At 44.5% G+C, this 23596-nt stretch overlaps 2 protein-coding genes across 3 annotated transcripts in view; one reads left to right on the forward strand and one right to left on the reverse strand.

Moving 5' to 3' along the window:
- LOC100740353 (RNA-binding protein Musashi homolog Rbp6-like) overlaps window positions 1-23596 on the reverse strand; it is a 101760-nt gene that overhangs the window by 17726 nt on the left and 60438 nt on the right. Inside the window, exons 3-4 of the mRNA XM_024370651.2 lie at window positions 1691-1931; window positions 7-432 (exon numbers count right to left, since the gene is read on the reverse strand). Of these exons, the coding sequence (XP_024226419.1) occupies window positions 7-432; window positions 1691-1931 (667 nt within the window). The remainder of the gene's footprint in view (window positions 1-6; window positions 433-1690; window positions 1932-23596) is intronic.
- Window positions 3061-23596, forward strand: part of LOC117152236 — a 26156-nt gene continuing 5620 nt past the window's right edge. The window contains exons 1-2 of one of the 2 annotated variants that reach the window (XM_033323258.1): window positions 3061-3310; window positions 3427-3505. In XM_033323258.1, coding sequence (XP_033179149.1) covers window positions 3249-3310; window positions 3427-3505 — 141 coding nt within the window. In that variant the 5' untranslated portion in view covers window positions 3061-3248. Of the gene's footprint in view, window positions 3311-3426; window positions 3506-7857; window positions 9261-23596 lie in introns of those variants that run through there. The other variant, XR_004462550.1, reaches the window with a different exon arrangement.

Raw genomic sequence — 23596 nt, forward strand, 5'->3', positions numbered from 1 at the left:
CAAAACCACCCTCTTGCCGAGGGTCAACGCGCCTGGTTGAACCGCCTCCTTGGGCTGAGCCTTCTTGCACTCGACTTTCTTGTTTTTGATCGTATGGAAATGGATCTCGCACACGCGGTCCACCACGTCCTCATTCTCGAACGTGACGAATCCGAAGCCACGATGCCGCTTCGTCTGTTGATCCATCAGCATCACCGTTTCCTCCACCTTGCCGAACTGGTTGAAGTAGGCCTTCACTTCGTCGCTACTAGTGTCCTGACTCACGCCGCCGACAAAGATCTTCTTCGTGCGATTCGCCTGTTTCGCGCGGTTCTTCGGCGTCGCGTGTTTAGGGTCGATCTTCTTCCCGTCCAATGTGTGGATTGGACACTTCAGCACCTTGTCCACGCTACCGGGCTCGGCGAACGTGATGAAACCGAAGCCGCGACTACGCTGTAACCGAACAAGCCAGAACGGCCACGATGCACAACGACCGTCTCTTCCAACTTCCCCGTCTCTCTCTCTCTCTCTCTTTCTCTCTCTGTCTCTTACACACACGCACACACACGCGCTCTCTCTCTCTCTCTCTCTCTCTCTCTCAGTCTCTGTACGCACGCTTTCGCTGCTTCCTATATCGAGTGTCCCTTTCTTTAACTGTATTCGACAACCTGCCTATAGTCTATGGATATTGCTTCGTTTTTCCGTCGATCTAATCCGGCGAGACGTCGATTTCGCCTGTACTTTTATAAAATGCACGCGGCGCTACAAACGCGTCGCGAATATTTTCGTATCGTTCAGTTTTTTAGTAGACTTGCTTGTGACGAGAAAACTCTTTTATTACCGTCGCGTTCCGTCCAAAAAGTATCCTGTCTCGTTTATCTCGATATCGTACTCTGTATTGTAAAAGAGGTACCATAAAATCTCCTTTTATGTACAGTTAACTAATTACTACCAAACTACCGTTTACATGCAAGACTGTCCAAGCCAATGTAAGACAAACATTCTAGGATTACGTGAGACAAGGACTTCGAATAAATATGATAAGAATCAACTGAAGTTACGGTCGTTAATTGCATCGCTACCGAATACGAGTAATATATGTATAATCTATGCCCACAGTCCTCGTTCGTGATTTCTCTCGAATCCCGTGCGAACGTATCTTTTAGAAACGAGCCTCTGCCTCTTTTCCACCTTTTACAAGTTTTAAATACATGTTTTAATACAGTAAAATACCAAAATACGATTCTACTTCCTTTACACTGTCTCAGCAATTAGTTACATCGATTAGTACAACTTTCTGTCTACGATCTACTGTGTGAAGTCTCGTGCAAAAGTGGAAGGAAGAAACTGGTGCATCGAATCTCCTCGAGGCGAATTGCGTTTTCATCTTTTTTTTCTTTCTCTTTCTCTTTTTTTTCTTTTTACCCCCTTCCCATTACCGATCCCGAATCTTTTTCCTTCGATGCGAACGGTTTGACCTATCGAGGAGGAAATGGACAAGAATTTGAACGCGTCGGTGGCCCGTTCCCGAGCTTCTTCATCTTTTCTACGTTTTCACGGTATCTTTCAAACGCGAGATGTTTTCAGGAAACATCTGATAATTTCGGCAAAATTCTATTATCACGATTTTGATTGTGGAAGCTCGACGAAACTTTCGGGCCAGCGACTGAGATGGACAAGCCGACGGAGAGCTTCCATCGAGTAAACCGACCTGTGTAACCGGATCCTTCATGATCAGGACATCGGTGACGGTACCGAACATGCCAAAGTATTCCCTGAGCTTCTCGCTGCTGGTCTGCCAAGACAAGCCACCGACGAAGAGTTTGCCAGGTGCCGGGTCGCCGCCATTCGGTGTACTCCTGCCGGAGCTGCCGGAATGGCTACCGTTTATAGGCACCAGGGCATTGTGAAAATCGTGTTCGATCGCACCGTTCGCTGCCTCCATGCCGGCGCTGAAACACACATCGTATTCGTCGTCGATTAGACATTGCATTTGACTTTTATTCGTTGATATTTCTATCGTCGGAAGAAATATAAAGTATGAAGGAGGATAGGGAGACAAAGAAGGAGAAAAATTAGAAGAGAAAAAGGCATGAGATTAATCTTAGTCGGAGGTTTCGGGTTTTCGTTGCTTGGTAAAACAGAATTTTCAGAAATCGAGTTTTCAGGGTGTAAGAATCGTCATTTTTAGGTGACGTTTGACATACAAAATTACTAGGTAATTGCACAGCAAGGGACTTGAAATTTCTCATACATACTTAGTTATTAGTGAAGAAAGCACAATTATCTTTAATATTACTTTAGCTATTATGTATTTATCACGATGCGTTCTTTCCAACAAAGGAAAGAACTTTTATTAGTTCATAAAGCTCGAGCGTATAAAAGAAGACATTTTAGCAGCGTACAGTGATACACCCGGAAGCTTCGATTCTCAACACTCTCTCCGATTAATCTCGTTCTTTCATACAAACTTACATTCGGATAAATCTATGTAAATCTCGTTTGACATCGCGAACGATTAAATCAGGCCATAATAGCGTGAAAAAGGAAACGAGAAGGCCAAAACTGGAACTCGACGTCGTTACGTAATTAACAGCAGGTTACATTTTAATTACTGATGTAAGGCGAGTTGCATGGAAAAAAGAAACCTTTTCCTCGCGACGGTTTCCCAGCGGCAGTTTATTGTCCGACTCGCGAACCACCGGCTGGGCCCTCGTTTCTTCTTCGTGCACGTGTTTACGCGTCGCGCGGTATTAAGCGTAACTTGTACCTTACATTCTACGTATACATATGTACTTGAAACGCGTCAAAATGTTCCGAATCGACCCTCCTGCTACTTTTCTGCCCGCTCGCGCTTTCTGTGAGACGAGCTGGTGTCGCCCGCGAAATTCTCGTTTAAAATTAGTCGTCGTTTAAGAAAAGAAACTAAATCTCATCGTCGTTTCGTTTAAATCGTTATGGAAAGCAGTCGAGCGATCGGTAAGATCAACGAATCCATCTAACATTACAATTGCGTAAAATTTGTACCATAAAAATCAAAATTAAAAGTACGTGAAGAAATAATGTAAGAGCAAAATTATTCAAATTCTGAAAAATCCACCGTCGTGAATCTATCGAATTATTAGGAAAATTATTATAATTAGGAACCGATAGTTCCAAAATTAATAGGTTCCAAAGATATTTGCTTTTACCGAGTTTTAGGAGAAACTCGGGTGACGCATTTTCTCTTTTCGTTTCAGATAATCCCGTTACTACTACTGCAAGCTTTCATGATCATTGGCGTGCCTATCCTGTGCTGTCACAGACTATTTGTCACTACGATCGATGTTCAGTAAGTTTAGTCCAATCAGATCGGATATATGTACATCCTACGCTGAAGGGTTCTCGTTAGCAATCCAACGATTACAATCAACCCTGGATCTAATAATCGAAATTCTTTACACGTAGGATTCCGCCGGGAAATCGTCGTTTCGAGATAACGTCTCCTCCAGGATTTTTCGATCTACGAAATCCTCGGGTTCTCAAGGTAAGCGCCGCGATCTTGTATCGATGCACGATTTACATTAGAAAATTGTATTCAAGAAAATGTTCTCCAACGTTATCCAACGAATTCATCCGAAGGAAAAACATTTTAGCTATCATGTTTCTTTCTCCTTCCACTCGAAAGATTCGATTGAGCCGATAGGAATGCGCAACGTTATTTTATTTTCGCCCTTCCTCTCGTTATTATTCTTAACCGCCAATGATTCGTCGCCTGTCTCCCTACGAGCGCTACAATGACACCAACAATCGCAAGAATGGTAGTACTCATCCATCGTTGTCACGTAACAAACTATCAATCACCAGCTATTACCATCGCCTCTTGTCCTCTCTCACTTTCACCACATCTTAAAATTAAAGAAATCCCGAGAATTATCGTACAAATTCCTACATTCAGTCGCCTCTTATCACCCCTTTGGCCGTCTCTTTTCCCCTTTTTACTCGTTCTCACCAAATCTTAAGAAACCTGGAGAAACTGCTGAATTACCATACGACTTCCTCTATTCCATCGGTCCATTCAAGCTTCCGGAAACATAACCCTAAAGTACCGAGTAACCGTACAAGATGGCACGGGTAACGCGTCTGAATGGCAACAGAGCGCCCGCGAGCATTAAACCCCTGAAGTCCGAAGAAATTCGATCGATCGTCTAATCGACGATCCCGATTGAGCGAGACCCGAGCCAGTAGAAAGAGCCAGAGACGTAGTTTCCAGCGGTTATAACAAAGTCGTGGAGATGTACGTTGCCTTTCCCGGCATGATTCGTTGAGACCCGCTGCTCAACATTCGTCGGAGAGAAAGAGAGAGCGCAGGCGGATTGCGAGGGGGTTAGGGGGGCGTAAAAGAGCCGCACGTTACTCCGATTCGGTTCTATCACCGCGAGGAACGTGGACAGAGCGTAGCGAGGGGTTGAAAGAGCAGAGGGAGCGGCGTGGCTGCGGCGCAGCGCGGTCTAGTGTGGAAGCTCCCGGGGGTGGAAAGGTTCCGAGGATCGCGCTAGGGAAGAAAGAGAAGAAGGGATGTTGATGTGCGCGTGTACGTGCACCCACAACCTAACAGGGGCAAAGGGAGAGAATGGTTGGCGAGAAAAGGAGATAACCTTCGTAACGGTTGCGGGGTGCGAGAGAGATGGAAGACAAGGGACGAAAGGAAGAGGGGCAGGAAGAACGGCGACTAGCGGTGGCTTCGATTCCGCGCGCATCCAAATAATTTATCAATTATCCCGAACCCATCTGGATTCGCGGTTGCCGTATCTCTGGCGGACCGGAGGGCAGCAGAAACAAATGTAACCTGTCGTAGTTCTCCAGAGGAGAATCATCAGGGCAATTCGAAGAGTAAAATTTTCATATATCTTTAGATATTTTCGGCTTTAAGATTTGTCGATTCGGGAATGAGTCACGATTCATGGAGATTGTCTTGGCAAGCAAGAAGAAAATGATTCGAGTTGACCGTTGGTTAAACTGGAAGGAAGCTGCGAGGAGTACTCGAACGAAAGTTTTGTCGGTCGATGGCGGTCGTGAGCGGATCGTTCCCGTCACTGTGGACGAACAGGGTAGAAAGAGAAAGAGCGAAACGAGAGAAAGAGGGGAGGGAAAGAGCAAAGTGAAACGGGGCGAGCCATTCGGGGCGAGGGAGTCGGCCAGTGGGGGACGCTAGGATGGATAGAGAGCGGGAGTGGAGGGTGAGAGAACGCGCAGCTGGTGGATCAATACGCCCCTTCGTACTTCTCTCTCCCTTTCGCAATGTTCCACCCCTGCGGTACGTCTATCGAGAGATGCGACGCTGCTTTTTCTCGTTCGCCGCCTAATTTTCGCGTAAACTCGTCTCTCTCACGTGCCATTCCGCATTAGCCGGCTTTTTCTTCCGCGCCTTCTTCCGGTCATTTCATTCTCATCGCGTCCGAATCCGCGTCCTTTAACCAACTAGACGATTCCTTTCTTCTACTCTACTGAAATTTCTCAAGATCCGTTCTTTCATCGATTTACTTTCTTTTCGATACGTTAGATTCCTTCGAGCTCCTTTCGAGCGTAGTCTTCGCAATTGGCAGAAGAGAGCGGGGAGGAAGGTCAATCACGAAATCAGACTTCCAGCCATCCAACCGATCGAACTCGTTCGCCTAAGAAAGACGCCTAAATTTAGATCCAACAGGCAGACAGGAACGTAACTGGTTGAAACCCTGCGTTACGTGAGATTCGAACGATACACTGTCCTATTATAACATCGCGTAATTATTTCGGCCCATTCTTCGCATACAATGCGATTTACGTTACGTATCCCGGTGAAGCTCGACTCTCCACGTGCAACTATCTCCGTTGTCATTCGACTTCATTGTTCGCGATCGAAGGAACCTTCCGATACAAGAAACTGTCGCAAACTTTACCAAGTTTCGTAGTTTCATTTCTCCATATATTCGCGATTCTTTCGGCCGCGTGTCCAATTCCAAGCAAGTATTCAAAGATTGGAAAATCGATCGTTACCGGTGACCTCTTCTCCATCTATCTCAACGCGTTTACGATAGACACGAGGGAATTCCTCAACGATTAAACATTTCTAGTCGACGTCGTGGCACAACTGGTGGTCGAAGCGCGGTGTTAGCGCGTTCCAGTCATGACCCCGATCGTTTTGCGACAGGCCGAAACGCGAGGTGTAACAGGAAGCGAGGATAACGGGCCAGGGGAGACGGAGAGAGTCAAGCTGCTGGATACGCGAGAACGGTTTCAGTATTTCCAGTATCGGTAAGCAGCAGGCTATGGCTGCGCGTAGTCGTCGTCCCCCTGATGGCCCTCGGCAACATCGAGGGTTACTTTCCTCCCATTCTCTGCCGCCCTTGTTCGGGCTGGCCGCGCACTTCTCTCTCTTTCTCCCTCTTGTTCTCTCCGAGTCTCCCTCGAGCCTGTACTCGGTCGCACGCGGAATATGCGCGGTTAGACAGGCGCGCACCAGCTACCCTTTCACCCTTCCACCCTCGGTGGCCCGCCAAGGGGCTCGAACCGGCGAGGAGAGGGTGCTTTACCGCTGTTGGTGGGACTACGAAGCTGGAGGAGAAGCTCCCTCGGGTGGGGGAGGGACAGGGTGCGGAGGCACCGTCGCCAGCGAGCGATGCAGTACCGTCGAGACGCTCGACCGAGCGATACCGCCTTCGCAAGAGTCGAATCGACGCCGCCATCGGCGAAACGACACCAAAGCATAACACCACCAGTCGCCACCTTCGGCATCTTCCGTTCCTGCCTCTATCATCGTCGTCATGTATCGCGAGAACGATCGACGATCTTCGCGCGAATCATTCCTCCGCTATCGATCTAGCGTGCGAAATATATCGAAGACGCTCGGACGCTCGCGGGTTGCATCGCGAACAGCGAATCGCGCCAAATCCCGATCGAATCGCGGATCTCGAGGATGTCGAAGGAAGTAGGATCTCTCCGGCTGAAAGGACTCGAACCACTCAACCACTCGCCGGGGATATTGTCTTGTCACAGCAGTACGCCTTTAAAGAGTTACTGGTGTGATGGGACATTGTCCTCGTCTCGTGGCCATCGTCGAACGCAGTCTCATCCGTTCCAGTGTTCTCTGGATTCCAAAGTGGAAGGAACTCCGACAAAAGTGTTGGCGGTCTCTTTGTGTTTCGTGATAGATTTGCAAAGGTGGAGAAGCGGAACAAATAAGAACGATAGAGTTCATGGGATATTTGCAGGTATCGGAGGACAGGGAACACGAAACAAGAAGAAGAGGCGAAAGAAGCTCCGTAAATTTCGTGAACTTTCGTCTTTCGAATCTCGAGCGTTATCTTCGTGAAAGATTAGAGTAACTCCGCGTCCCTCGACAGGTGACCGTAACGGGCGAAGGCTCTGCCAAGGTGTCTCTTAATTCTTGCCAGCGTGGATATCACGGCGTTTCCGGTCGATAAGGCAGCTTCCGGAAGGTGCGGCTACGATGGTTCATCGAACGACTTTCTTCTCGGTTCATGGAAAGAAGCGAGAACGAAGACGCCGCCATCGGCGAAACGACACCAAAGCATAACACCACCAGTCGCCACCTTCGGCATCTTCCGTTCCTGCCTCTATCATCGTCGTCATGTATCGCGAGAACGATCGACGATCTTCGCGCGAATCATTCCTCCGCTATCGATCTAGCGTGCGAAATATATCGAAGACGCTCGGACGCTCGCGGGTTGCATCGCGAACAGCGAATCGCGCCAAATCCCGATCGAATCGCGGATCTCGAGGATGTCGAAGGAAGTAGGATCTCTCCGGCTGAAAGGACTCGAACCACTCAACCACTCGCCGGGGATATTGTCTTGTCACAGCAGTACGCCTTTAAAGAGTTACTGGTGTGATGGGACATTGTCCTCGTCTCGTGGCCATCGTCGAACGCAGTCTCATCCGTTCCAGTGTTCTCTGGATTCCAAAGTGGAAGGAACTCCGACAAAAGTGTTGGCGGTCTCTTTGTGTTTCGTGATAGATTTGCAAAGGTGGAGAAGCGGAACAAATAAGAACGATAGAGTTCATGGGATATTTGCAGGTATCGGAGGACAGGGAACACGAAACAAGAAGAAGAGGCGAAAGAAGCTCCGTAAATTTCGTGAACTTTCGTCTTTCGAATCTCGAGCGTTATCTTCGTGAAAGATTAGAGTAACTCCGCGTCCCTCGACAGGTGACCGTAACGGGCGAAGGCTCTGCCAAGGTGTCTCTTAATTCTTGCCAGCGTGGATATCACGGCGTTTCCGGTCGATAAGGCAGCTTCCGGAAGGTGCGGCTACGATGGTTCATCGAACGACTTTCTTCTCGGTTCATGGAAAGAAGCGAGAACGAACGAAAGAGGAATTCTTCGTTTAAGTTCGACTAAAAAAAAGAGAGAGAAAAAAAACAGACGAAGCTTCCATTCGATATAATCGCTCGTTCCCCTTCCACGAACAAGAAAGTCGTCAGATCTGTCCATTCTGTCCATACTGTTCCCAAAACGTTAAAATCACTGGCACCGGTGGACCGTAGAATGGATTCTGAATGGAATCGTATCGTGATGTCTGAATTGGCAAGATGGCGATGTCAGAACGTTTCAGGTGTGTTTTCTTCGCGAACCAGCGATCATCCGTGGCCCCGACTTATTTTCTTCGATGGATTCCACTTTCCTATCCCCGTAAGGGTGGTTCTCGGAATCTAAGGGATTTCGTGAAAAGTATATTTCTTCGAACAATCGAATCGAACCTATGGATTCGTTTCGACCACGCCACACGTCGATGAATAAAGGCAATTCTTTCCATTCTCGCGGATACGTAACAAAGTGGTTACACGCATCCGTTCTCGTAACAGAATCGTCGACGCATTATCGCGATCGAACAGTTGACGAGCTCGTCCACTTGGCCTAGTTCCGGGGTGGAGTAGTCCACACATAGTATCTTCCGTGGTTTCAACCCCGAAATATCTGCGGTCGTTTATTGAATAATGAATCAGGCTTGTTTCCATCCTCGACGCAGTGTACCGAATTAAAGCGGCGCCACGACGGGGCAGTGAAGAACTCGAACGGGGTCGATGAAAAGGTTAACGTCGGGTTTAGGTCGATCGTACGCCTTCTCTTTCCCTCCACTCGCCCCTCCCTCTCTTCCTCTAATCGACTCCCCTCTAGGTTGCTTGGTTTCCCCAGTTTCGATCAGAGTTTCTACTAGCGGCGACGTTCGATCGGTGTCCGAATGACGTACACGGATATGCTCGTAACTCACGTTCGACCCTAGTTTTTTGCCTAAACTCAAGTAATTTCCATTGCTTTTCTCGTCATCACGCGCAATACGATCTCGCCACCGATTCGCCCACTCTCATCGCCAACGATTCATCAGACGTTATAAACAACGAGCTATGGCACAATCTGGTGAACTCATCGAATCGGCAGATCTTCGAAGCTATTCACGAGGCTCGTTGTTCTTCGTTGACGAGTCTCAGGCCGCGATCACGAAACGTTAACGTTCGCTGGAAATTTCTGGTCCGGCTGGATCGAATCGAATCGATTTCATTGTTTCAGAGTTTCGCTGGTAATCACTGTACACACGGTACATCGACAACGTCGTTTAAGTACAAAAATACGATAGGGGGAGTAGTTGTTAAAGGGAGAAAAGGGCGGGAATCTTCCACCTAGACAGGAATACGCGTCTCTGTAATTATCGATGGCACGCGACGCTCGTTACATCATTCACCGTCTCGTTCTACTCTAGCGGCTGGATGTTACGGGGTTCCCTACATCGCATCCTATTAGTAACTCTGTACTTCGGCTACCCCTTGCAACCACCGCGTTGTCGTAATTTCAACGTAATCCTGTTCGATTCTGTAAAATTTAATCGATTCGAAAGAACGAATCTCCTCGGACGTTCCAAGACTCCGGCAAAGAAAGGAGAGAGACAAGAGAAGGGGCTGTGGAAGATGGAAAAGAGGCCGAGCGTAGGTTAGGGCATGCAGAAATCGCGGTAAGAATTGATTAGCCGTTGAATTAACGGGCGCGGCACGTTTGCGATTCGAGAGAGGAGGAGGCTTGCGAAGGTAGTCGTTGGGTTGGAGTTGGATTTCACCGGTGATGGAGGTGGCGGTGGTGGTGGTAGTGGTGGTGGTGATGCGGCGGTGGTTGTGGTGTTGGTGGTGATGGTGGTGGTGACAGTATTGGTGGTCGTGCTCTGGTCTCGTAGATGCACGTGGAGATGGTAGAACCTATGGTGGTTACTAGTGCTGGTGGTGACGGTGATGGTGTGGTAGTATGCCGGGTGAATGGGGTGGGCTGTCATTTAACCTTCCTGTCGGTTGGTAGAGGGCACAGCCGCTAGGCGGCGACACGTTTGATCGTGAGGAAAACGTGGTAGAGGGAGCGGGCACGGAAAAGGGGAAACGAAAGCTGCAGGTTATCCCCGTTCGTTACGGCAGCTATCGTCGTCGTCGTCGTCGTCGTTGTCGAAGAACGCGTCTGTGTTTAGCCGGTTGTTCGAACATTGTGTACGTTCTGATATCCTTTTCAAGAATCGTACGAGAAACCTACCATCGAGATATAGAAGCGTCTACACACACATACACGTCTATGACAATCAGCGGGAGCAGCAAGAAGAACATTGGAAAAACCGAATACGCTCCGCCATGTTCATCCCCGTGAGAGACACCTTAGACAAGAGAAACCCCCATAGATGTGTAGAGCCTAGAGTACGCACCGTTACGCGCAGATGTCGTTGTTGTGTAGACATTGTTATAGATTAGATACAATCCGTCTTAGAGATCTATGTATTATATCTTTGATATTTTTACGCGTATATGTATACGTATACATATATGTAGTATATATATATATGTATGTATATAAATGACGGAGACAGAGTATAGCTTTAGCCGAAAAACTGTTTCGTCTTCGCTCTAGATACTCGTTGTATACTCCGCTTGATATTATGTACATGGATACACGTATCTATTTACAAACGTGCGCACGCGCTCGTCCGCATATATTTCTCTCTCTCTCTCTCTCTTTCTCTCTTTCTCGCTCTTTATGTGTGTTTACACGTACCGGCGCGAGGCAACATTTTGATCGATTTTGTTAGAATCGAAGTATACGCGTGTTCCCTTAAGCTTTACGATGGTTCGTGACGCGTTTTGAGAAACAAAATATCCATAGGAGAAAGGCGAGCGAACAGAATCCCGTGGCAACATACAACGCGCAATTTGCATGTATTGCGCGTTGCAAATGACCTATATGCAGTTAAGCGATGCAAACACGTTACCGTAACTCTATATGTTAAGTATCACTGCCTTTTGCGTATCATAGAACTGCACACGTAGATTGTATTATATCTTTTATAACTATCGCTGGCAAGAACGATCTTACCACGCAGAAACTAGTCTCGTCGAGACGAATTCAACGTTATAATCGGTTCTTAAAAAATTCACGAATGTACTAGATTATGTACGAATAATAGTAACGGGGGTGAATGTTCAATAAATCGAAACAAAGTTGTTTCAATCACGAATCTACCTCGATGCTTCGATTTCCTGACCCAGAACAATTTCTCTGACTTATCTGACGTCTCGATTCGCGCCAATAACGGTCAAACGTTCGACAATAGTTTTCCCCGGTTCGATTCTACGAAATATTATCCTCGAAAGAGCGATTATCAAGGATCAAGGATATAAGGAAGAAGAAAAGTTGGTCGGAACGATCGGCCAGCGACAACAAGAGGTGACTCATTTGCAAGTTACACGCATAAACGTCCATTAAAATAATTGCACTGTGCCGTGATCGAAAGGATTAAATGTTACGCGTCACGAAACAACCCCTACACTCGGTTCGTTTCAATTTACCGCTATCTCTCTTCTCCTTTTTTCTTTTTCCTTCTTTTAAAGAACGACCGAGAGAGCGGCTCAATTAATTTTAATTTGGACGATATTAATTTTAATTAAGGTACGCAATTAACACGAAACACGTCGTCAGCGGGTGTCGTCGGTGACACGGTGAGACCGGATGGAAATAAGTTGGCTTTAAAGTCTTCGTAGCGAGAGCTTCTCAAGGGGGATACGTCGATTAGGGCCGAACCCTCGCCACTCTTCTTTCGTACTCGTGTTGCGTACGTAAGTACGTACACACGCACACGTACGTTCTGCTGAACGTGCTTGTGTACGTGATCTATCGGGTCAGGTGTACGACTAAACGACCGTACACGATTATAGTCACACTCTATGCATTATAAATCGCAGATGCCTAGAACACGTAGGTAAACGTTCATAGATAAACGTCCATCACTCTACACTTTGTATTTGTGATTGCACGGATAAAGATAATTGCGATTGATCGGAAAAGTATTCGCCCACCCGAGTACTTTACACTCGGTTCTTAAAGTGTAGTTCTTCGTTTCACGATCTTACTTTACTTCGTAGCTATTGGACTATCGTTGTGGACTAGAATAACAGGTATCGTTTAGAAACGAAGCGGCAACGTATCTCCAGGATAAACTAAACGCGATATATCAAAAATAAGAGTAAAACCGGCCCTCGGTTGTGATTAAGTCTATGTTCAAATTTTCCTTCTCCGATAGAATTCTTTTAGATTTCCCCCTTCGCTGTTTCCTAACTTCAGATAAAACATATTGAGAAACAAGAGAAACAAGAAAAAATATTCTCAATTTTCCCTTACATCTTCGCTGTCTAACGTATAAATGTAGAAAAGTCGTAGGAGTGTTGCGACGAACATTACTCGCCTAATTCGGTCGATCGAACGGTACTATTGTTTTCTTTTTTCTTTTTTCTCTTCCACAGTCTTCCGCCAACTGGCCCTCGCGATATTCCTCCCAGAGTTTTCTCCCTCGGTTTGTGTATCCAGCACCCATGTTATTGGATCAATACGTGTAGGGTTAGGTTCCATTTAATCCGCAGGGGGTGCCCTCGACAGACGGCCTATGGAAAACATCGTACCCTCCTACGTCAAACCTCCTAAACCACAAGCACTGCCATCAACGGGGCTCCTTCTGCATCGCACAGGCGCTTTTGTATATAAGGACGCGTCCGCGCAACTCCAAAGCGGAAAAACAACGCGATATATCCGCCTCAGAAGGGATATCTTCTGTTCGTTCTCTTTGGTTTTAGCGTCGAATTAGTTATTGCTTAAACCTTTCGAGACTAACTAGCTGGAGACTGCCAGAATTTAGAATTGGAATTTAGAAAACAGAAATTAAAATTTTTCTGTGAACACCGAAATCTAGCGGGATTTACATACGCACTATGTGGAAAAAAGCTGGAGAGAAGAATAGCGAGATGGCATGGAAGTAACTGATCAGAGCAGCCTGCAACGCTCGTGAATATAAGCAAGAAAATGGAATCTGATTTCGCTCCACTCGTTTAATACAATAACAGCTACTTTAGTTTGGATATTTTATATTTAGGCATATTTGAATATTTCATTGATGGATAAGAATCCACATTGTATGCTTGAAATGGGCGCAATTAGTAGATGTGAGTCCGCTTCGACCAATAATACTCTACAATGAAAATTGCGTGTGAGATTGAGGCGAGTTCAATCCATTAGGATAAGAAATGAATTTGCATTCGTCCTACTCCGCTTCTTTTCAACTCTGCGCGATAGTATTCCATTAAAAATGAGAGCGCTCGCTTATAGTACTTTTAAAATTACAGTTTGCATTAATTTTTAGCTTATTATACTCTGCGCTATCGTTGAAAGAAAAGGAGAATTCAGAATTAAGAATTGAGAATCCTGGCATTTTGGAAACGAGTGAAACAGCGAAGCGCGAGAAAATCGTTCTCTTCGTGAAGATATTAGAAGAACGATCGTGGCAATCTCGCCTTGAGATTACGGGGATGGATAAAGCGAAACGAGCAATCAGAGAACACCTACTCTTTCCTTTAACCCAGATCCCAACGATAGTCTGATCGTCTCACCGTTAAACACCCCCATCAAACGCGATTTCTGTCCTCACGATTTCAACAATTTTCTCTTCCACCTAATCCTGCCCCTTTTCTTTTTAGTCTTCCTAATGGTCTTCTATTCGCCTGTCCCTGTTGATCAGTTCAATCGCAGGTTCCTTTTCGAATCTTGTCAAACGTCTACGTATATCGGTAACGATATCGCGGACGAACTGACACGGGAGGAAAGTCGTTTGCGTGTTCGAAAGGCGAGTCGAAGCTGCTTCGCGGCATCGCTGGCTGGTTCCTCGATCTAGGCCAGCCTTGTTACCCGAACAGCCCATCAACTCCATCGGTTTCGCGTACTAACGAGCAGCTCTACACCGAGCGCGAGTTTCCGTTCGTCGTACTGGAAACTTCGCTTCCAACGTGCTCCAACTATCGCGAGGAAGGAAAGAAAAGCTGGAAATCACGCTTCCTCCGAACATTCTTTCTCTCATATGTCTCTCGTCATTCGTCGATGCAATTAATCCTCCATCTTCATACGTTATAACGAAGTCTGTTTCTTTCTATAATTTTAATGTCTTTCTTTCCTTTGGTGGAGATTTTCTTGAAACGTTAAAATTCAAGATAGTTCGATATCCGTTTCAAGAACGTATCGTTTCTTCCTTTTTCTCATATTTTACGTAACCTGCGTGTTACCCGGTAGATTTGTGTAAGGTTGTGTGTAAAATTGATTGTTACTTGATGGCTATTCATCCGCACCCAGCCAGTCCAATTATGAAAAAGCTTTCGTCGCGATCGGAGTAGTAAAGTATCGCAGGAAAAGGACGCAGAACGTGTAACTCGTTGTTAAAGAACGCGTAGTCTAGAGGGTCGCCGTTTCGTGCAATCGGGCTATCGCGTTTTCTCGTCTGTTTGAGGCGGGCGTGGTCCTGTTTGTATTTAATTAATCACCTTACCACGATATCATATCGCGAAAACTGCTATACCAATCCTTTTTCCTCCATAATCGACCGAAATAAACTCGCCGGAACGTAAAAACTCGTGATCACGGAAATTGATCATACTGGAATTCGTAAATATCAATTAGCCTATGCTCCGTAGAATGAAATTACAGAAACGACGCTAGAGAAAAATGATAACGAAGTGTTTCAAACGGGAATGCGATATTAAAAACGCTTGTTTGCCTCTGGAAGAGAGAACGTTCGCTTCGGATGATGTCCTTGCAATTATAGATTCAAATAGGTATATATCATTAAAGTACGTACAAAAAGAATTGCCAAATATTGAACATGTGAGAAGATAAAGAAAAGGAAAGAAGAATGTAGAACAAGAGATAATCTATTTACGTATACAAAAATATTCATGTAGTTTGTTTACGTATACAAAAATATTCATGTAAAAAAGAGGATCAAGAATTAGAATGAATAACAGTGATCGATTCTGACGTACATACCTTGCAGGCCGCTATATCGTAGCGAAAGGTAGAATAGAAAGACGGTAGAAACCTTTGTGGTAGTCGGTAAAGACGATTTCTACAATGCTCAAAACGTATTGCATTACCGACGTCTCTCCTATTTCGATTTACCGAGTAAGCAAGCGTTTGAAACGTAGTTCTCGTTTCTACCACAGTTCATTCAAAACGGAACTACATACGCATCCTCTACGCGAAGTAGAAAATAACGATACTTCGATTTGCATATTTAAATACTGCCATCGAAAATATTTCTCTATGATGTTCTATTCCAAGATCACGAACACGACCACTAATTTATTAATCCTGCCTTTTCTTATCTTCTTCTTCAAGCATATTATGTCGATTTTTCGCTAAAGTTACCATTATAAATCAATTACAAACTTTTAACGATGATCTCTTTTACAAAAAGAATTATAAAACCAAATTTTCAGCATATAGAAAGAGCCAGATAGAAGGAACTATCTGATTAGACATTGCCCTCGACAAGAGAATCGCATTTGCGCCATTACGCGTTACACGAATCGTAACATACATACGTACCGTTTATAACAGACTCCTCTTCCATGCGTTCGAGAAAGTTCGTTAATCACAAAACTCACTTATCGTACAAAGAATCGTCTATGTCGTGTCGAGGCTACTTCGCATGCAGGATTTCGTTCGGGATCTTTCGTAAGATCGAAAAGGACTCATTTCCGATGCGATGCGGCGTGACGTGTACAGAGGTTCTGCTCGATCACTCATCTTCAACCAGCACTTTTCTCGACCATGGAACACGACGCGCTATCGCGACCATCTCCCTACCCAATATTCACTCACGATCGTCCAACCCCTGTGTTTTTCCGACTTTTCAAATTCACTTGAAATCTTTCGTTCCCTCCGAGAGGAAACTCTCGGCGCAGCCTCGGCCAGCAATCGTCACCGTGACTTTTAAATTAGCTTTGACAAGACAGAAAATTAACGATTATCTTAAAAATATACGTATATTCTTAAGAAAGAAAGCAAAGAAGAAACAAACGGACAACAATTAGTATTCTTAACTCGAGTGTGTAAAGTTGGCGTGTGCAATTTAGTTGCGTAACGAGTTTCGTCGAAACAGATTTAACTGAATCTTTTCTGTCCGTAACCACACACCCCTGGCCATAATCGAGAGAAATTAGAGTGGCGCCAATCATCTGTAACGTTGACTAGCATCTAATAGATTTACCGATAAACAACCGGTTCTAGCAATTTAAATCGGTTACCAAAACTGGTCGATCAACCGATTAATAGTCGTCTTCATCGACCTTCTTCTGTTTCCTCTACTCGCGTCTCGATAACTGATCGAGCTTCTTACTTTGCGCTCCGCTTGTACGCTCTCTCGTTTTCAACGATTTCATATCTACTAATCGCGGCCGAACAGCGTGCCAACTAAAACGACAAAGATTGATTTAACTGTATTATATAGAACGGACGTCTACCATAAAAGAAACAAAATGAAGCTTAAACGATCGTGATTGATCGCGTTCGTTTATTACGGATACAATCGGATAATAGCTGTCGGCTGTAGCACGAATAAGCGGTAGAGAAGTTCGCTATCTATCGCAGAGTGAAAGGTGAACAGAGACGATGCGTTGACCCGAGTTATCAGCTGGTTTCGATGTTGGATACGTCTAACGGTGTCTAGCAATCTAGGTCGGTCCAGGACGAGGTATCACCTTTTCCTCGTCTTGTATTTCAACGCACGCTTCTGGCTGCTTTGCTTAACGATTATTCTACTTGGGTGCGCGATAATGGAGAAAGAAAGAAAGCGAGATAGCTTGCTGGTGCATTGTGCGAGCAACGGAGAGCAAGAATTGCAAAAGAGGAGAGCAAAAGAGGAGAGCAAGAGAGAGAAGAAAGGCACAGAAAAGGGTGAGAGAGAGAGAGAGAGAGAGAGAGAGAGAGAGAGAGAGAGAGAGAGAGAGAGAGAGAGAGAGAGAGAGAGAGAGAGAGAGAGAGAGAGAGAGAGAGAGAGAGAGAGAGAGAGAGAGAGAGAGAGAGAGAGAGAGAGAGAGAGAGAGAGAGAGAGAGAGAGAGAGAGAGAGAGAGAGAGAGAGAGAGAGAGAGAGAGAGAGAGAGAGAGAGAGAGAGAGAGAGAGAGAGAGAGAGAGAGAGAGAGAGAGAGAGAGAGAGAGAGAGAGAGAGAGAGAGAGAGAGAGAGAGAGAGAGAGAGAGAGAGAGAGAGAGAGAGAGAGAGAGAGAGAGAGAGAGAGAGAGAGAGAGAGAGAGAGAGAGAGAGAGAGAGAGAGAGAGAGAGAGAGAGAGAGAGAGAGAGAGAGAGAGAGAGAGAGAGAGAGAGAGAGAGAGAGAGAGAGAGAGAGAGAGAGAGAGAGAGAGAGAGAGAGAGAGAGAGAGAGAGAGAGAGAGAGAGAGAGAGAGAGAGAGAGGAAAAAGGGAGTATACGAGAGAATCGATCGTCCCGTATCGTTCATATTATTGTACATACGTAGTACGCTGTTTTTGCTGAGTAAAAGTTCGCATATCGAGCAAATTCGCGGTTTTTCTAACCAAGAATTTAAAATTGCTGCACGGCAAAGCAACGAACGAATCGAGAAAGCAAAGCCGGCAGGAAGTAGCGATGGGCGTTATACAAGACTACGAATATTCGAAGAATTTCGAACATGATTCGAATATTTGCAACTCTTCGTCTTGGAAGTCTCGATCTTCTTCAGTCTTCAAGGTCTTAAGTGTAGCTTTAGAGTAGCGGAAATTATAAAGACGAATAACATAAATAAACGTGTTTATGACAAGTCGAACGTTCCAAACCTTCGTCAACACCTCATGTTAATGCACTATTTGGACAAAAGTATCGATTGAAGACGCCAGAAAAACATCGAATACTTACCAAGCTAATGCAAAAACTACCGAAATTCTGCAAACTATCGAGATATTCCAACATATTCGAGACATCCAGGAATTCCAAGACTTATCGAGATTTTCAAGAGATCGTATGCTTCGATTCGTGTTCAAAGTTCCACGTTTCTTCAAACGTAGCATATGCAGATGCGATGCGATTCGAGGTGTTTTGAGATCCCATCGCTACAGGCAAGTGTAGCAAGTAACAACACGGTGTATACTGCTATGGACGGTCCGCAGCCCTTTCCGTTTGCCTTTCTCTCTTTACCTGATCATTGATCAGAGAGTTTTCGGTAAATAGGGACTCACGAGAGACAATACAGCACCGGGTCCCGGTCACCGTTGGTCCGTCGTTCGTGTTCGCACCTGGTGGTCCAACGTCGGTTCACCAGGACCGGCGACCAGGATTCGTACCTGCATCCTTGAAAAAAAGAGAGACGGAACAGGGGTTCTCGGGTGAAAAGGCTCGTGCTCGGTCTCGTGTGTAGCCCGGCCCGTCGCTGATCTGCGCCTTTGTCTGTCTCTCTAACTCATTTTCCCCTCTTTCCTCTGATCCTCTTCCCCGAGAAGAATCGTGGAAAGCCTGCGAAAATCGTCGATGCTTGTTTTCGTTGCGAAAGACAGTGTGAATAGAGACTCGAGAAAAAAGAAAAACAGAAAATGGGTACTGTGGAAGGAAAGAGATATCAAGGGGAGGCTGAAGACACGATTGGACAAAACGGTTAGGAAGAGAACAAACTCGGTCGAGAGAAGGGTATTTCGTCATTTAAACTCGTTTCTGACTATTACGCGATCTCTCGAACCGTTTGTGGACACAGCAAGATCGTTCGACTGCTCGTACAACACTAATGTTATAATATGCCTACTAACCAAGGGGATCGGGAAGAGTTGCTCGATCTTAGCGATCTCAACGATATATGGTGATCTATGATTATATATCGGTGACACGACAATTACAAAATTTATATAAGACAAGAAACATTCCTTTTTTTCTTTTTTTTTCTTTTCTTTTCTTTTCTGGTGGAGAGCAGTGTTAGAAAAAATAGAGATGAATGATAAAAATCTAACGACGAGTAATAGTAACAATATAGTAATTACATCGATATATAGATATATAGATACTAAGAAAACACTACTCGATATATGACACTGAGAATTAATGAAATCGAAAAATAAAAAGGACAATCGCTCTAGTTTATGTATATGTGCGTGTATATATATAAATATATATATGTAGAAAAAGAGAGAGAAGCGACAAAATATAGTTTCTATGACAAATCTGCCGCACTACCAGATATATCAATAGTCTCGTCGCACTAAATTACCAGTAAGGGCTCTCGCAGGTCAAAATGAATATTTCAACTACAAGCGATATTTATATACATATATAAATGTGTGAGATATGTATATGTTACGTATACACGATCTACAGACAGCGATTATAACCCGTATAGCTTGTGATATCGTTAGATTGCTGTTACTATACAGTTATACACAAATAAACGCAATTCTGCAGCTAGTCGATCGCTATGATTAATTGCAACGCCAGCTCCCATTGCGAACTAACCTATATTATTTAACCTATGAGGAAAGAGGGTGCATACGCTATCGATCGAGGAATCGGTTTATTTGTCGGCTCTTTTTAAATCCAAGCCCACGCTAATTTCAACTCAAACGCGATACATACATATGTACTTCTTCTTTTAAGGTCATAATATGTATGTACGTGTGTAAACGGTTTTACGCGGTCGTGTTACATTAAACGAGCAGCTCATTTAGACACATGTTTAATCGGGACACGAGGATTATGATATTTAACGCTAGAACTACCAGAGCAGTTGAAACGATTATTTCGCAATTTTGCATAGGAATTTTATTTTTCATAGCTTTACCGATCTGCCACGGAGCTTGTTTCTTACAACCGATGAAAAATTTGTAATTAGTTTTCCAATTGTAGCTGTGCTAAATTTAGAACTTGCGATTCTACTGTCGATTCAAAATTAACGTCGATTTTTGAATAGAAATTATTCTACGATAAAAAGATTGTTTCATGAAATGCCTACTGATTTACAAACTTTTGATCGGTAATTTCTAGTACCTTTGATGCAACTTTTATACGTTAATCGTCTGTAATTTTAGCGTTACTATCATTATTTCCCTTTTAAATTGCCGATTTGCATGTAACGTTCTCACTAATATTTACACGCGAAGATAATCGGGACGTTTAATAATTGCCAGTATTCTAGTCGGCACAGTTTGCACACGCTCGTCCACAGATTAATCAAACGTGTCACGTAATATCGTAACAAATCTACCTACTCGTGAAAATCCCATAAATAAAATATAATACGAGAATAAATAATATAATACAAACGACTAAGAATATTTATTACGTTCGTCTCCAAATTAATCGTTGTTTAAATTGTTTAAAAAGTCGTTTAAAAAATTGTTTAGTGAATCGTTAATCGACGAAATAGAAAACTAAAAATTCGTTGACAACGAGCAGATCCGTTTGCTCGTTTCCCACGCTTTTCTCCGACGTTGACGAATTGATACGCGGATTAAATCGAGAAACGATGGAAAAGCGGGGAAAAAAGCGGAAAACTTGAGGGGGCTCTGGATGACCCTGTTGCTTCAAGGTTGAGAGGACTGCCTCGAGAGAGGCACGAGGGCCTGCTGATGTCTCTTGAAAATGGCCACCTTATGTATAGTGGCGAATAAAGAGAAGAAGAAGAAGAAGAAGAAGAAGAAGAAGTAGAGAAAGAGAGAGAGAGAGAGAGAGAGAGAGAGAGCAACGGTATGCAAAAAAGGAGTAATGCTAAAGCAGATTAAGGGCGGTATTCATAGCAGTTACTCGGTCACGAAGATGCCAAGTGTTGCGCAGCTTCTGGGTCTCGTATGCGCGAATAACAATTAAACCTCTTAGAAGCCAAACCGATCAACTTTGCTTCTTCTAAATCTCTCAGTCTCACTGCGATTAATATTCAGTATGGAATCAGTAATATTCAGTAATATTCAGTATGGTATCGGATTATCATTACGATTACTATTCAACGTTTCAACCAAATGAGAAATGTCTCGATTTTGATGCAGGAACAGAGATTTTATCTGCGAATAGAGACATATAAAGGAGACTTATAAAATTGCTTCCTGCAAAATCAAGGTCGGTGGTATCGACACAATCGTCGCTTTCCTCTGTTGTCTCTTGATAAATCGAGGATATCGAACAATGCGCGTGCAAACCCACGTCTTCTCGGCCCACGACAATTTCGTAGGCGTAACTGCAGTAAACCGGAATAAAGGCAAGGGAGGAACCAAAGGAGATCCTGTTTGTCTGTTCTACCAATGCCGCAAGTAATAATAAACGATACGAAAATCAGAAATAAAATCGCATAAATCGTCGATTTTTATCTGACTTTGAATCATTTATTCGGAATGCTGCGATATGGTCAAAGTCGTTTTACTATTTACTTGCTCGCTCGCGTACTTTTATTAAAAATGGAAACGTTTGCTTGAAAAACGTTTCTGCCAATGGTCGAATGTTGTATTTATACAATGAGATCTCTGATATCGTGTCATTCTATCGACTCTTTGGTATGCTATAAATGTTAAATAAACACATTCCCTTAAAACGACGTTGCGCGGACGGTATTTGTCTGAAAGCTATTGTTTGCAATTAAATCGTTCAAGAAATGGGAGCTACATCGGGTCTGTTGTGGAATTGTTTGCTGTCTGCTGTTTGGCATCCCGTGGATGGAATCAATTAATTGGCATCCCGGAACGAGGAAAGAGAAAAAAGCAGAGAGAGAGAGAGAGAGAGAGAGAGAGAGAGAGACAAATGCGATGAAAATGTAAAGAAAGTCAAGAATCTGTAGGGACGAGTGGCAGCTATTTATTCCGCAAGATCGGGTACTTGGTTGAATTAATCGAAAATATCGGCGACACGACTTAATTAATTAAACGACAATCCTTAGCGCAGCGAGATTCTAATCGTTTCAAACTCGAGAGATCGATAAGCGAAAATGTATTTATAGTAATTCTCGTTTAATCGATGAATTTTTTGTCGGAGTTTATGACGCGTCGTTTGCTATTGAGCGGACCCTTCTAGCGCATAGGATGCTAATTAAGCTATAGACGTGATCCGAGTTGTAAATTTTATAACTTGCAATGTTGGAAATTCCAACTTCTCAAAAATAGCAGATACATTGTCCGTATCGTAAACTGAGGATAATCTTATATCCTCAACATCATCGATTCGATCTGTCGACCGTGTCGTTGTTGTTGTATAAGTGTACATCATCGAAATACAAGCAGTGAAATATGTAGATTTTTACTTTAAGATTATTCAATTATTCAAATCAAATTGTTGAAGTCTGTCTAATGAAACCGATTTATTGCAATTTCAAAGATAACTGTAGTAATTTCTTAATGTCCTAACTACGATAATTTCCAATATGCAAAACCAAGTTACCTAACACCTCGTAAATTAAATGCTCGACTCATGTTTCTCGTTTCATTCATATGCAATGTTTCCCGCTTTGTTTTTCAAACGAAACCGATTAAAAAAGCAGTCGATAAATCCTACAACATTTACCACACGGATCAACGACGAGTCTCAAGTCCGATACTGCGTTAAACTGGCACTTCTTTACTACAATCGGTTGAGTTCGCGAGCATCGTCTGCCAGCCGTATCTTCTTCGTGAGAAACGTGCTCCTTCTGTCGCGAATTAACGAGCATACGTTACGCGGTCGTTGCATCGTCTTAACGAGCTGCAGCACGTGTAGGCGCGCGCCGCGAATTAACGAGCAGCCTTTCGAACGCGCCAGCCGCGTGTCTCGACGTTGATATTTCCTGCGGCATTCAACGGAATCGATTCTTAGATCCAAATCGAGTTCCAATACGTTCTTCGCTCGCATCGCCGCTTCCAATGCGATCCTAGCCTCTACTTGAGAAATCTCTCTCTCTCTCTCTCTCTTTCTCTCTTTCTCGTACAGTATAATTCCAAGTCTCAGAGAATCGAAGAAAAACGAAGAGAAGCGAGAGGTAGATCCACCGCGTGCGCGACAGCTACATCGACGAGTTGACGACGATTTGAGAACCACCTGCAGAATCGTCTCATCTGACTCTTTACAGTCAAACCCACTAGCCAGCGTCGTCTCATCCCTCGTGTTCCAGGGTGAAACGTTCTCGTTCCCTCGTCGCGTTCCACCTTCCAAGAAGCCGTGGAGCGTACGTTCCACGTGCATGGAAACGCTGCGGTGGTGAACGAACCGGCATGCAAAAGGACTGCGAGCGAGCGCAGTATTGTAGATCTGTTGCAAAACTCCCCTCCCGAGCCGTTCGCGACTCCCACCCTCCG

Source organism: Bombus impatiens, unplaced genomic scaffold (assembly GCF_000188095.3).
Source record: "Bombus impatiens unplaced genomic scaffold, BIMP_2.2 scf_0872, whole genome shotgun sequence".
In the NCBI taxonomy this organism is placed as follows: domain Eukaryota; kingdom Metazoa; phylum Arthropoda; class Insecta; order Hymenoptera; family Apidae; genus Bombus; species Bombus impatiens.